The 14,810-nt window shown below is 37.7% G+C and overlaps 2 protein-coding genes across 2 annotated transcripts; both read right to left on the bottom strand.

Moving 5' to 3' along the window:
• Positions 1-623: 623 nt before the first annotated feature.
• LOC135733728 (B-cell receptor CD22-like) lies at positions 624-3,501 on the bottom strand. Its single transcript, XM_073813730.1, has 6 exons — positions 3,342-3,501; positions 2,648-2,752; positions 1,865-1,900; positions 1,264-1,527; positions 805-1,074; positions 624-721 (listed from the first exon to the last, which is right to left on the bottom strand). The coding sequence occupies exons 2-6, from the start codon at positions 2,676-2,678 to the stop codon at positions 624-626; spliced, it is 699 nt and encodes a 232-aa protein (XP_073669831.1). The 5' UTR covers positions 2,679-2,752; positions 3,342-3,501.
• A 4,526-nt stretch (positions 3,502-8,027) lies between these two features.
• LOC135733727 (Fc receptor-like protein 5) lies at positions 8,028-12,282 on the bottom strand. The gene is made up of 10 exons (XM_065252519.1): positions 12,237-12,282; positions 11,364-11,633; positions 10,683-10,964; positions 10,462-10,599; positions 10,208-10,375; positions 9,833-10,111; positions 9,189-9,440; positions 8,728-8,931; positions 8,426-8,482; positions 8,028-8,050 (listed from the first exon to the last, which is right to left on the bottom strand). The coding sequence occupies exons 1-10, from the start codon at positions 12,280-12,282 to the stop codon at positions 8,028-8,030; spliced, it is 1,719 nt and encodes a 572-aa protein (XP_065108591.1).
• Between the last annotated feature and the right edge of the window lie 2,528 nt (positions 12,283-14,810).

Raw genomic sequence — 14,810 nt, 5'->3', positions numbered from 1 at the left:
AACACAAACATGAGATGCTTGTCGTTATTTATCTAATTTACAGACATTAATAATGAGCTTACCATTCACAGTAAGATAAACATCAGAGCTTGATAGTGAAGTTTGTGGTCGTCCGTGTATCTCTGCTCTACAGCTGAAATGATTCTGATCAGATCTGGTAACTCCATTGATAGTGAAAGAGTCTCTGTTTACAGTGTAAATCTGAGACTGAGATGCATTTCTGCCTTTATACCACCTATATCTCCAGTTTAATGATCTGTACTGATCCTCTATCTCACACTTCAGAGTGACTGTCTCTCCAGTGAACACAGATCTGTCTGGTGTTACTCTCACTGTAGCTCTGGGTAAAGCTGAGGAAAGAAAATGAAGCTATTACAATCTGAGTCACAGACTGTTTTCTTAAATGTACAGATCTGAATGGTCATGTATATAAAACAATATATTTATATTCCTTCTACAACATTGATACAGCATGACCTTTGGCATAATGTTACCCATAACAACACAAACATGAGATTGTGGTCATCCATGCATCTCTGCACTACAGCTGAACTTATCCTGATCAGATTCAGTAACTTTATTGATAGTGAGAGAGTCTCCGTTTAAAGTGTAACGCTTAGAGGTCATAACAGCAGTACCACGTTTATACCACAGTTATTGTACTGATCCTCTATATCACACTTTAGTCTCTTCAGTGAACACTGAACGCAATGCTCCACCACTGAGCTATAGAGGAAGTGAGTCATTCAACATGAGTTGAATATGACTGTATAGTATATTGTGAATGATAATAAACAGACTCACCTGATACTGTCAGTGTAACTGCATTACTGATGTGTGAGTATCGTGATCCACTGGTTTCATTTCCTCTACAGGTGTATTTACCTGCGTCAGACTCACTAACAGATCTGATTGTGTAATACTGAAGTTTATTCTGCTGGATGATTGAATCTTTATACCAGCTGTACTGCCAGCTGCTGACTCCTCCTCCATTGATGACACATGTGAGATTGACAGTTTCTCCTCTGAATACATGATCAGCAGGGTCAACAGACACTTGAGGTGTTGGTCTTTCTGTACAATGACAAAAATCCATACCGTAAATACAAATAGTGTTAAATATTGCAATACTTGATCCCAAAACATACTGTATGTGCTGTATCAAATCACAGGATTTAAAGTGAAAGATCCATGGTCTTTAACTGTAATTTCCACTAATCCATTGTCATCCAGTAAAATAATAACATGAGTATAAATACTAACTCTGTACTGTCACTGTTACTGGATCACTGTATTGTGTGTAACCCTGAGGGTTTCCTCTTCCAGCTCTGCACTTGTACTCTCCTCCATCAAAGACTTGCACAGATCTGATTATTTTAGCTCCTGTAGTTTCAGTGGATTCAGCGTTTGAACCGTTTATAAAGATAAACTGCCATCCATTGGACTGATGAACCTCACAGATCAGAGTAACTGTGTCTCCAATGAACACAGACGTCTGTGGCTGCACAGTCAGAGTTAGCTTTATATCTGTCAATATAAAATCATTGAGTTGTTTTTTTAACAAGATTTTGTTACTGTAACTGCTAAATCATCATTAGTGCATGCATTTATATATCAGAGATAAACCTGTTATCAGGTTGTTCAGAAGAGATAAACCTGTTATCAGGTTGTTCAGAGAACATAATACATCTTTCCTAATATAATCTTTTAGCATAATGTCATAACTCAGTCTTTCTGTGATACGATTAACTCTCTGCACTGCAGCTGAGCCAATCACATTCACATCTGCCACCAGTATAGAGCAACTGCTCACAATCCAATTAACAATGAACACATAGAAGAAATGCTATCTTATTATTATTACCTTTAGTTTGTTCAGAGTGGGTGTTCAAAATCAGCACTGTGAAGAACAAAGAGAAAAACATATTGGCATTGTTTCACAGACAAGGATTAGCCAAAGCCAGGATTAGGCCTTAGTTAAATAAGATGTTTAAGCATCCTTTTACACATGCCTTAGAAAAAGACGTTAGCCTACTGGTGTATATCTTGAGACAAATCAATGGCACTGGCATTTTTAAGATCTGGCAGTGCAAGATATTTTCAGTTGAGAAGCTCAAACATGTGTTTTAGTCATTATTTCTTTGTCTATAAACCAGGCATTACAGGTATAAAACAAAGAAATAAAGGAATAAAACAAACTTCTGACAGTGATGTAATACAATGTAGTATATAATATTATATATATATATATATATATATATATATATAATTTTAATAAATGTGGATTCTATCAAGATAAACATTTGAAGGGATTTGAGTCTCTTATCTATCTGACACGACTTAATCCCAGTGTTTATCAAAAGGAATTTGTTTTTGTGTTTACACAAGTGTCTAGCGATTTCTTTTACACCTTTTTATCCACTGCAAAGGTGATTAATCCAGAAAACTGTCACTGTTGGTTTTTATATTAAGCATTAGTAAAATGGTATCTACAATCAATTTAGCTTACAGTATGAGAAATTAAGATCTGATAACTTGAGAGCTGATAACATAAGAGAAACAGAGGAACAGTAAATCTCTTGATCCTGTAGACAATGTGACAGTAATTGATGTGTAGTTAAATCCATAGAGAGAAGATAATACTCACAGAGAACTAGAGGAAGAGAAATCAACTCCATACTGATCTACTGATCACTGACACTTAAACATTAAACACGCGAGACTTTCAAAACCATGAAAATTACAGGAAAACCTTTAGGAACATAAAGTCAGAAGAAACACATAAATACATCTTATACTATAACGGTACAACATAACATGTTTTTGTCAATTTTACTGTAACACTGAATTTTGTTTTCTTTAGAAATGTCTTGTTGTTTCTCCTTATCACACAGCATGCAACTATTTGATTTAAACATCATTGGTTTGTCAACTTAACCAAATAATACTTTTATTTGTATAACTTATTAAACTTGTTTTTTTATATTTTCTCCTGTAAATATGGTCATATTTGTAACTTTATGCTACAAATACAATTCACGTTGTTGTCAATTGCTGTTTCTCACACGCTGCTATTTAATAACACGGAGCTGACGTGAAAGTGAAACCAAAACCACACTGATGTCATCTCCAGCTGTTTAACCGCTTACACTGATTTTCCATAAACGATTTAATACATTTATAACAAACAAAAACAACAAGCGACCTCAGACAAAGAGTACAGATGTAACAAAATTACTTTAAAGAGTTAGCAGACATAGTTGAAAAAACATCTGCTTGACCACAACTAGCAAAAACATTACAAACTGTCTGAAATAACGGAGTTATATCTCAGTATTTACCTGTGATGGTAAAGCCGTAGTTTCACCAATTCAGTATAGAAAACAATCCTTCAGTATTCAAATGGACTGGTCTGGTACAAGAGTAAACCTTTGTTTTCTTAAGTGGCGATATAAAGAAAAGATGCGTCAGTGTTACCACAGTGTGGTGTTTATTTGAAGGTCGACTTCACGCTGTGCTGCGCAGACCGCTTAATGACATCACAGTACCGCGAGAGCGATCTGAAAGCACACGGTGGAGTCGTTCGCGCGATACCTCAATGTCATAGGCTATTCGCTCTGCGCATCGCTGTATAAAATCCAACACACTATGTATTTAACAATATTTTCAGTCAGTCCCTCCTTTGTTGTTTTGAGGAAGAGCTATTGTGACATCATTACTCAAATACACGCCAATTTGGCATTGAGAGATACGTTTTTTTTTCTTAACGTTAAATGTAGTAGTTATTATGTGTCATAAAAATGTAAATAAAATAAAATGCATACGCATTTAAATAGTCAGATCTTCCTTTTAAGTTGCGTTACAAAAATGTTCTAGTTTAATATAACAGCTGGGTCAGTTAACTCTATTTATAGACCGTTTCAGCAGTAACAACATAAACAAGCGGCTGTCGCGGTCCGCACGTAACTTCCGGTAAACTCTGCTAAGAATAAATAACAACAAAGTTCTTTAAACATAGTTTATTTATATAACAAGCAAAAAAACAACACATAGATTACCTAGGAAAACAAAACATTTGTTATTTTCGACGAGGCATTTGTTCAAGAGATCAGTTTAGTAACTAGTCAGACCATTAAAAAAACGAAACCGGAAGTAAGGTTCGGATCCAGACGTATCAGGTGCGTCCGATGAAACCGTCAATACTTTTAAATAGGCCTATATTTATTTGTATTGTTTATTTCACTCCGCATCGTTTGTTTGAATCATTTCGTCAAATGACCTTGATCAGAATCATTTACTGATTCCTTCAGTGATGTTACATCATTACACCTGTAGTGGTGATCAGTGAGTGCCTGTAGTAAATATTGCTTTTTATATTCATATCGTCTAATGTGGTGTTATCATAGAGACCATCATGATGGGGTGTGAGCGTAAGAATAAGCAAAAGCATGAGTATGATGAGAATATTGTCAAGAATTGTAATTTAAGACAAAAAAAATCCAAAAGCAAACATTTGCGCAATACAATTTAATTTATTAAATTTTTAACATAATACATTCACATAACAGTTTATATTTTATTAAATAACCAGACTGTAAAATATGCAACTAAATAGTACATTTGATTATCACTTTTTATAGTCTTGCTGAAAATTGACAACTTACCTAAACAAGTTCACCTTAATGAAATCTGTAGTATTTCATTTTGACTAAGGCCCCATACACACTTCAAAGATTTGCGAGTGACATCCACATTTAAGGCATTGTGTGTTACGCATTTGTGAGGCTGCTTAACAGAGCACTCAGTGTTGCCATGTCCATGTCTTTTTTGTGCTTTTGTTGTGTCACTTCACCATAGGCTTTGGCTCATGAAGCGATCAAGTTTAAATCCGACTAGTTTTGTCTTTGAGATAAAGCATTTGAATTTATGCCGGTTTATAATGGAATTTTTTGTTTGTGTTTTATGTGTAAGTTCTGGCAACATGCGCAAGTAAAAACTTGTGCTGTGATTTTCTGCACAAAAAGAAGACATTTCCCCTTCTAGGGATTTATTTTTTCAGAAGAGAGACAGGTGCACGTTTACATACTTCAATTATGTATACACTAAGTTTGTGTAAATGCAGTTGTCACCACTTGCATTTTGCAGGATTTAATTTGGTAGTAGAATGCGGTTGTCACTCCTGTAAATTACTGAAGTGTGTGTGTGTGTGTGTAGAGAAAAGGATTAAGTACTAAAAATATATGCGACAACCAAATTGTGCTGAATTCATGGCCTAAATGTTGCCCTATGTTTTTGATCTCATAAACAGTTAAAAGAAAATAGTGAGATTAAACAGGATTTTATTTACATTATGTTTTAATTCTGCACAACAGACGTACAGTATGGGACAAAATAATTTTGGGACAAATGGCAGCTCTGATGTACCCTATTATGACATTAAGCTGAATAAAGCATTAAAAGACAAACAGAGTATTCAGATGTTTGTGCAATTATGGGGATGTACTGAAAATATTATGTATGTATATATGTATGCATGTCATCTTACATGCTATATGCTGCACACCAGACTTAGATGAAATTTTAATAAAAAGATGCTAAAAAACTATCATGCAAATAGACAATTAAATAATAGCAAGCTTTCTCTGATGCATATGAAGGTTTATATTGATTATATTGAACATTAGTTAAAGTATTGCTGTCTTTTCTCCTCTGGTTATTAGTTAATCTGAGCATAAGGCACACCAACAGATCCAGAAGCAACATCTGAAAAAAATTATTACGTTTTAAACTGTACAACCACAAAGAATTTGAATCTTTCAATATTTCTTTTTACTCTTAGATACTAAAATATACTGTTTTATTTTTGTTTATTATTTATGTAGATGATCTCACCTTGATCTCTTCCTTTCCAGTTTAAATTCCTGTTTATAGAAATTAAAAAGAAATATTAGAAATATACCCACCGGGCACTTCATTAGATACACCTGTTCAATTGCTAATCAACCAATCAGAAGACAGTCAGCAACTCAATTCATTTAAGCATCTAGACATGGTTAAGACGACCTGCTGAAGTTCAAGCCGAGTATCAGAATGGAGAAGAAAGAGAATTTAAGTGACTTTGAGCACGGGATACACTGCATGATTTTTGCACTCCGATAAGACCTTATGACACTGTGCGACATGGATCTTTGAACTTGGGTACGACAAGCATGTAGACATGTTGAATCGGAGGCTTTGACGGCTGCAATATATATTAGCACAACATCACCGCCATGCGCCAGTGGTAAACAAATAGGCCACCGGTATGCATGTCATAGCAGCAAACACACTGTGTGTGACCATGCTGAATTTCTGACACATTTAGAAAACTATCGTGGCTATCTTTGGACGCAAGACCGTGACAACGGCCGTCTTTGAACCTCTCTCACTGTACAACATAGGACCACAGATGAAGAGCCACGATCACATTAATCACCACAAATGTTTCAAGGTAATCTTTCATCTAGGACAGCCAAAAATCATGCAGTGTATCCTGGGCTTTAAACGTAGCATGGTGGTTGGTGCCATTATACACTCTTAAAATTAAAGTTAATGCTTTGAAAGAATCTTTCTTTGTTTAAATGGTTCTTTAAATTTCTTTGTTCTGATGAACACAAAGGAATATATTTTGAGTAATGTTTGTAACCCAGGGATGACCAACCTTGTTGAAGATCTACCCTCCTGCATATTTTAGTTCCAACCCAGCTTCAACACAACTGACTCTAATTTTTAGGTAGCCCTGAAATGCTTGATTGCCAGGTTCAGGTGTGTTTGATTGGGGTTGGAGCTGAACTCTGCAGGACAGTAGGGCTGTTTCTCAATATGCGTTCTTCAGGGATCTTGCCACCTCGTGTTCTCGCTCTACGTCATCATTAACTGTCGAGTTCAATTCCAATTCTCAAGAACGCAAGGATGCATGAAAATACCCGGATGTGTTCTTGATATCGAGGATACATCAAGTGCAGACTTGTGCGCTGAAATCGTGTAACGCCCCAGAAGTCATTGCGGCAAAACAATGGCGGAGGTCAGGTGACAAACAGGAAGATCGCACACATCTCAATTGTCACAAGTGCGTTCTGTGTTCTTGTGATCTGCTGAGTTCGTTCTTCCGAGGTCTTCCGAGGTTTGCATTCTTGGAATTGAGAAACAGCCAATATCTCCAGAAACAGGGTTGGTCACCACTATTGGAACCAAATCGTTCGTGAGCCCCATTCACTTCTTAGTATTCTTTTTTCCTAATATAGAAGTGAATGGGCCTCATTATCATTTTGGTTACAAACATTCCTAAAAAAAAATCTACATTTGTGGTCATCAGAACAAATAAATGTATACAGGTTTGTAATAACATGAGAGTGAGTAAATGGTGACAAATTTTCATTTTGGGGTAAATTATCCCTTTAAAGCACCTTTAACATCTGAAGCACCTTTCTGTTTCAGAAAATGTTCTTTAAGGTGAAAAATGACAATGACAAAAAAGGTTAGATTATGAAAATGTATAAAGAAATGGTTCTTTGAAGAACAAAAACAATGTTCTTCTATGGCATCGCTGTGAAGCACCTTTTTAGGCCCCTTTATTTTTAAGAGTGTAGGGCTGGTCTGAGTATTTTTTTTATGTTAATCTACTGGATTGAGGTCGATCGTATGCAAATTTCGATCGAATTGAAAGTTGTGGTGTCGTCCAATCTGTGATCCGATCATCAGGAGAAAAGTATATGCATGTAAAACTTGTGAATCGTTGTATTTGATCAATTAGATGCAAAAATAGCTTAAGCACAATTCTTCTGCACATATGCACAAGTTCACGTCTTAAAAATTATCCTTCTTATTTACGTATCATATGATTATTGTCACAGAAACATGCAATGGCAACACACATTATTAAGGTGTAATGGGGTCACGCGCTGTACATTCTACAGGGTTCTTGTGTACTTTTATAACATTAGGCTAAAATTGTGTTTTCATTTGAACACTTCTGAACTTTCTTCGACTCAACTCATGGTAGCCAAATTCTCTGGAACCAAAATTATATAGATTATATAGAATGTACGATATGATGTAAACAAATATATTAATCAGATGCAATGTTTAGGGTGCATGTAAACTGCTCTGTCGTAACCTTCAATTAAATTCAGTCCAGTCCAATCAGATTGACAACATTTTGTGCATGTAAGTTATTAAAGAATAAAGAAATGATTAAGAGTTTGCTCCTTTCAGTCTTTAGTTTTACTCTTCTAGTTGTTTCTACATTTGCTCTTAAGTTTCTTTTTTTCTTGAACTTGACCTGTGAATACATCACTGGTCCAGCCTGAGTCACTGCTAAAGAAAAATAATTTGACCCTTAAAAAACAGTTTTTGCTTTTATGAGATGAAAACATCACTTTGTTACCTGCGCATGTATCTTTATTGTCTGCTTTATTAATACAGTCATAAAGATGAGTATCTCCTGTAGGGAATAAAATAATGAATAAAGTTTCAACAGAGCATTTTATATCTTATAAAGTAAGCTTTTATAAAATATATTTGTCACATGTTTATATTGAATTAAAAAATGCAAAACTATTGATGGAGTTTGCCAGGGTGTTGCTACAGGTATGAGTGTTTTTTACTATGCTGTTATTAGGTGTGTGTTAGGATCTCAATCATTATAAAGGCAAATAACTGGCAAATACTGTTTGAATGTAAACTGACCAAACTGCAGTGGAGTGTAACCATCTTCAGTCTGTTTCTGATCTGATGTCTGACTGATGTTCTGCTGTGGACTGACAGCTGAGGAAGACCGAGATAGTTTTTTGTTTTTGTAGCACCACAGCAGGACCAAGAAAAACATCAAAAACATGAAGCTCAGTCCAAGACACAGACCAACAATAAGACCAAGAGATGAAGATCCTGCGACTGAAAAAGCAGAGATATATTCTTATATAACCACTCATAACTATATGCAAGTCAGGTCAACTTTATTGTTCTTTTAGCCATATATATTGCAGTGCAGTACATAGTGAAACATTTGCTACAAACAGACAATGAACTACAAAACAGAGTCTAACCACATAAAGTGCATGTGTGCAATGTAATGCATTGCAAACAGTGTCAGAAAAGAGACATTGCAAAAATTGTGTTAAAGTATCTCGCTTATAGAGGAGAGATATCACCTCTGACTGAGATCCAGCTCTTTGGAGACTCTCCTCTCTCTGGGTGTTTACAGTAGTAGAAACCCTCATGTGACTTTGAGACTGTAGGGATGATCATCATGTCTCCTGTAGTCTGATTCTGCACCACTGATCCATCTTTATAAAATTCAGCTGTCAGGTTAGAGGGGTTTTTATATCGATATAAACAGCGTAGAGTCAGAGGATCTCCTTCAGTTACAGGATGAACAGGACTGTCCAGAATCACATCAACATCTACACAACAGAAGAAATTACTGATGATTATAAATTATAAAATTTTATTGATTTAAAAATGAAACAAGATCCAGATTTGGTAAAGAATATATTGGGCATTACTTGGGCATTTGTGCATTCTTGAACTGTCCTAGCAACCATATTTATGTGCTACACTCTGAAAACTTTAGAAGTTCCATAGCAACATCATGACAGCTTCCAACTACACCCCAGTATTTACCCAGAGCATTTTATTACAGTACCGAAAATCTTAAATCTTAGTACAATTAATAATGTTGGAGGTTTTAATAAAACTCCACTGATTATTGAAAATACTCAATTGTATTTAATGCTGCACTGACTGTAAAGCTTTCATGCATATACAACTAAAACCTACAGTTATGCAGACTCACTGTGTACTGAGATATTAACAGGATGAAGTTTCTCTCCAGATTCAGACTGACACCAGTACACTCCAGTATCAGATGTGTAGAGAGATCTGATTGTACATGTAGATGTTGTTCCTGTAGATCTCCAGTCTGATGATGAACAAGGTTTCAGTTTGTGTGTGTATCTTCTCACTGTCCATCCGGTAGATTTACTGTGATCCTCACAGCTCAGAGAGAGAGATTCAGATGAGAAGTGTTGAGATCTGTTGGGTCTGATGATCAGAGAGACTGAAGGAGAAACACCTGAGAGGTCTTTATAAGAGATACATGAATAAATGAATGATAAAAGACATAGAGTGTAAGAGATTGTTGTTGTTTAGTTGTGTGTGAGGAACTCACCAGTGATCCACAGTGTTTGTGTGTTACTGTACTCTGTGTGATAGACTGGATCTCCTCTCTCTGCTCTGCACATATAAACTCCTGTGTGCTTCACAGTCACTGAACTCACTGTGTAGATGCCTTTAGATCCTCCACTGCTGTTTATGAGCTGATAATAATCTTTATTCACTGAAGAGACAAAATTTTATTTAACCCTTAAAATGTTCTGAGTAATACCAGTTGATGTATTTGTTATGAGATGAATGAGATATTACCTGAGTAAAGACTCTGTACAGTGAACCAGCTGAATGTCCAGCCTGTAGATGAACTTCTAACCTCACACATCAGAGTCACTGAATCTCCTTCAGTCAACCACTGCTGTGGAGAAACACTTAAAACTGTCTGTGGTTTATCTGAAAGTGATCAATCTCTCATGAATAACATGTTACACTTCATCTCTTCACACTAATAATGATGAACAAACATATAAACTCACCTGATGATACAGTCAGTGTAACAGAATCACTCATCTTAGTGTATTGTTCACGTATCTTTCCTCTACATGTGTATTTACCACTGTCAGTCTGTTGAATGTTGTTGATTTTACACTCTTGTGTGTTGCATTGTGTGATTATATTTCTGTTATTTGTCTTCTTTACAGTCCAGCTGTATGTCCACTCAGTGTCTCCTGTATCCTGTATGTCACATCTCAGAGTAACAGTTTCTCCTCTGAACAGCTGTTTGTCAGGATCAACACACACTACAGGTTTAGGACTCTCTGTATAAACACAATGTAGTAAACAAAGAAATCCATTATCAAACAATACAGAAGTGGCAAATCATTTGTTATATATATATCACTCTATCAGTGACTTACAACAATAATTTAATGTTAAGTGTGATACAATAAAGCTACAATAAAGCTTGTGATTACAAAAAAATAAACTATAACATTGGTTATATTATTGTGTACATTTATGTTGATGGTTAAAATACATTCAAAATGTACAGTGGATGAGAAATGTGGGTTGTTGTAAAAAATAAAGGAACAGTTAATCCAAAAATTAAAATGATGTTATTGTCATCCACTCATTAAAGTACAATCCATGGCCCAGTCTATCAAATTAAATATGGGATCCACACTGACTCAGATCTTAAATGTCATGTTGTCTCTCACCTTTAACATTTATCCACAGTCCATCACTGTAGTCTGTGTAATAGTCTGGTTCTCCTCTTCCAGCTCTACACCAGTACTGACCTCCATCTGAAACTTTAACACTGTTGATTGTGTAAGAGTTTGTTTCTGTTGTCATCTTCTCAGTGTTTTGTGTGTTTTTGTACCAGTAAAACTTCCATCCAGTAGAGAGATCAATGTGACACTTCAGAGTCACTGTGTTATCTGTCAGTACAGATCCTTCAGTATCTGATCTGAGTTTAGGTTTTGATCCTGCAGGAGAATAAAACACATTCAGATCATTCAGGGTGAGTTGCACAAACAAGGATTAAATTAAACAGAGTTTAGAGCTAATCTGGGGTTTGTTGATCACAGTTTAAATTTAATTTGAGATTTAATTTAATAGATTAAAACTGTATTAAACCCTTCAATCTGTGATTTTTGTTTGCCATAATGAATTTTTCGGTGTAATTAAACAGCAAGAATGTTGACGTTGACGTTCAAAAAGGAAATCAACAGGTTATGCAGGGAAAGGAAATGTAATTTTTGTATAATAAATCACTATTCCTACATACATCGGGTATCTAAAGATCTCATTCAAAAATAAAAAATAAAACATTTTACAATCAGTTAAAACAATCTACTTTACTGATTAACGGTGCAGTGTGGCATATTGCGAAGCTTAGATTTTATGATATAATGAACAAGATGAACATGAACAGTTCATGACTGCAACGTGCACGACAGAGGAAAAGCACAGTATACGAGCACTTGTAGCATTTATCCAATCATATTTCAGCCGCTGTGGGCGTCTTCAGCTTAAAATAAATAAGATGGCTCATTGCCGGATAACCCAAAGATTGATGATCAGCATACCTGAGGCTCCGATAGCTACAGCAGGGTGTAATCTCCAGAACTGCATTTGTGGTTGGACAAAGGTTTGTTTCACCCAAGGCCTGAAAATACACCATGGCAAAAAAGGGTGCCTAAAGAAGGGTCAACAGCGAAGCCGCATCGACAGCTACTTTCTGAGAAGCAGGCCAAGTAAGTCAACAGAAGTTCAGCAGCAGGACACACACCACAGTCTGGAGGACATCAACACCCCTGCCCAAGACGAGGCACAACATGGCACAAGAGGGCAACCTGAACCCAACCCATCATGACCAACAACAGGATTCAGGGGTGAAGACCATTAGTCAAGTGGCCAAAAATCTGCAACAAGACGATGTGGAAGGAGGACAACACTGATCTCTGCAACATACTGGAAGTGATCAGAAGGACAGCCATGAAAAGTGGAAAGGATGGGCAAGCTTATCTATGCCTACGGGATGGAACGATTTGGAGTGGTTGAAGACAAACAAGCTACTTGTTCAATCCCCACCAAGTCCAGAAGGCAGACAGAGATAGATCGCCTAGTCAAGGAGAAGAGGAAGTTGAAGAAGCCATGGAGGAAGGCCATAGAGGAGGAGAAGGAGAGTATAAACCTTTTGCAGAAAGAGTTTCAGTACAGGAGTGCAACATTGAGGAGAGCTGAAAACCTCCTGTGTAAGTGCAAAAGGAAGGAGCAAACAAGATCAGGCTTCTACAAAGATCCCTTCAAATTTGTGAAGAGTCTCTTTACAAAGGAGAAGAGCGGAAGTCTCTCAGTGTCAAAGGCCGACCTGGAAGAACATCTGAAAAAATCCTGCACAGATGACAGACACCAGGAAAAAGTTACACTCCCACATGACATGCCACCAGTCAACAGTGGGGCTTCTAGCCTTACTCAAACGGGTTGGTGTGTATGGTCAGGTTGTGGTGAGATTGTGGCGTTAGAGATCGAGGTTAGGTCAAGTCAAGGGTTTATGCACTGAGTTACAAGAAAGGAGCAACCTCAGGAGATGGAAGGGCTGAGGAACAGTGTGGCAGAGGGTCACTCAATAGACCATCCCACAGAGTGCGTGATTGTGCAAGGGCTAGCATTGCTTATCATAGCTTACATCAACTTTTATTAGCAGTGATTTTAAATGATGTTTTATTAATGTAGTTCGAGAGGAACACGTCAAATGAACTACTCAAGTGCCTCCAGCTGTCTACAATCAGTAATCAACAACTCTAGTATCACCAGCGTTCTACAATTAGTAATCAACATAGCTACCAATCAGCATGAAGGCAAGCCCATATATAATCACAGTCAAACTCACCTAAGGATTCTCTACAGTCTTCAGAATCCCTCCACCACCCCATCTCCTCTCACTCACCAGGTTACTACCTAAACCTTGGGGTGGGCGATACTCTGTTTTCAGGCCCATTTCCAAGCTCAGAGCCCTCTCCCTGGACAGCACGCCTAATACGTTTACAAATTTAATGTATTCAACTTATTTGTAAGTGTGAACTCGTGAAATTGATTTCTCCAAATAGGATGCCAAACTTTACCTGTAGAGTAGAAACTTTGCGACTGAGGTATCAATGGGAAACCCCATCTGTGCTTTTAGCGCACGCCAGCGTGTGAAATATTCTCCCAAAAACACTCTGCTCTTGTTTCTTTCTTCAGAGGCCGTCCTCTTTTTGTCATACAATTCATAGACACTTTTTCTCTTGCGACCCTCAGACATTTTGAAAAAACACGGTGAGAATGGACCCAGCTAACACACAACGTCCTAGTTACGTAATTTATTGGTTATTTTGGTAATTTCATGACCATTACTGTTACGTCCTAGGGAGGTAATTTCATTACCATTACAGAACCAAATCACTTTGTTGCCAGTACGGTCTCCTAACGTTGCCAGATAACCAAGTACGTTACAGTTATGTAATACATTTGGATTATTTTGGTAATTTCATAACTTACTGGCAACGTAACTGTACTGATCCTCTATCTCATACTGCACAGTGACTGTCACTCTCTCTAATGAACACAGATCTGTCTGGTCCAATCTGGTACGATCCACTCGTGTATGGACCCGGTGTTAATTCCAGGAGGAACCCGACCAGAGCCACTGAGCCTGTTCCGCTCCCTTCTGTCCCGGAGGGTCGAGTCATGGGAGTTCTGACCCTGGGCGGTCCGAGGCTCACCTCTCCCAACCCAGAGAATTCCTCTCCACCAGTCTCTCTCCGGGGAAAGCGAGAGAGGAGGATTTCATGGGAGTCGGCATCCGGTGGGTCCTCATCTGAGTCCGTTTTGCCTGCCACAGTGCCTCTTCCTTCTGCACTCTCTGCCCCCCGACCCAGGAGAAAGAAGAGGAAGAACGAAGAGCCTGATTCTGCGCAGCCACCGCGTCCGCAGCCTGAATCTGCGCAGCCACCGCAACCGCAGCCTGAATCTGCGCACCCAGCGCAACCCCAGCCGTGTGCGCCCCCAGCGCAACCCCAGCCTGAATCTGCCCCTTCCTGTCATGCCTTTCACAAGTCCTCCACAAGACCTCCCCGGACTCTCTCTGCTTCACCCAGAAAACCAAAGACTTCTTCCCC

The sequence above is a fragment of the Paramisgurnus dabryanus genome, chromosome 3 (assembly GCF_030506205.2).
Source record: "Paramisgurnus dabryanus chromosome 3, PD_genome_1.1, whole genome shotgun sequence".
Classification (NCBI taxonomy): domain Eukaryota; kingdom Metazoa; phylum Chordata; class Actinopteri; order Cypriniformes; family Cobitidae; genus Paramisgurnus; species Paramisgurnus dabryanus.
The sequence above is the reverse complement of the archived record's forward strand: the minus strand, read 5'-3'. Positions and strand labels throughout refer to the sequence as shown.

Excerpts from the sequence above, each read along its gene's own strand:
- LOC135733728 (XM_073813730.1), bottom strand. The coding sequence starts at position 2,678 with ATGGAGTTGATTTCTCTTCCTCTAGTTCTCT. Across the intron at positions 1,075-1,263 it reads AGTAACAGTGACAGTACAGA|AAAGACCAACACCTCAAGTG; the intron begins GTTAGTATTTAT and ends GTCATTGTACAG. Across the intron at positions 722-804 it reads AGTTACACTGACAGTATCAG|TGGTGGAGCATTGCGTTCAG; the intron begins GTGAGTCTGTTT and ends TCTATAGCTCAG.
- LOC135733727 (XM_065252519.1), bottom strand. The coding sequence starts at position 12,282 with ATGCAGTTCTGGAGATTACACCCTGCTGTAGCTATCGGAGCCTCAG. Across the intron at positions 10,965-11,363 it reads ACTGTGGATAAATGTTAAAG|AGAGTCCTAAACCTGTAGTG; the intron begins GTGAGAGACAAC and ends GTGTTTATACAG. Across the intron at positions 10,112-10,207 it reads ACAAACACTGTGGATCACTG|GTGTTTCTCCTTCAGTCTCT; the intron begins GTGAGTTCCTCA and ends AAGACCTCTCAG.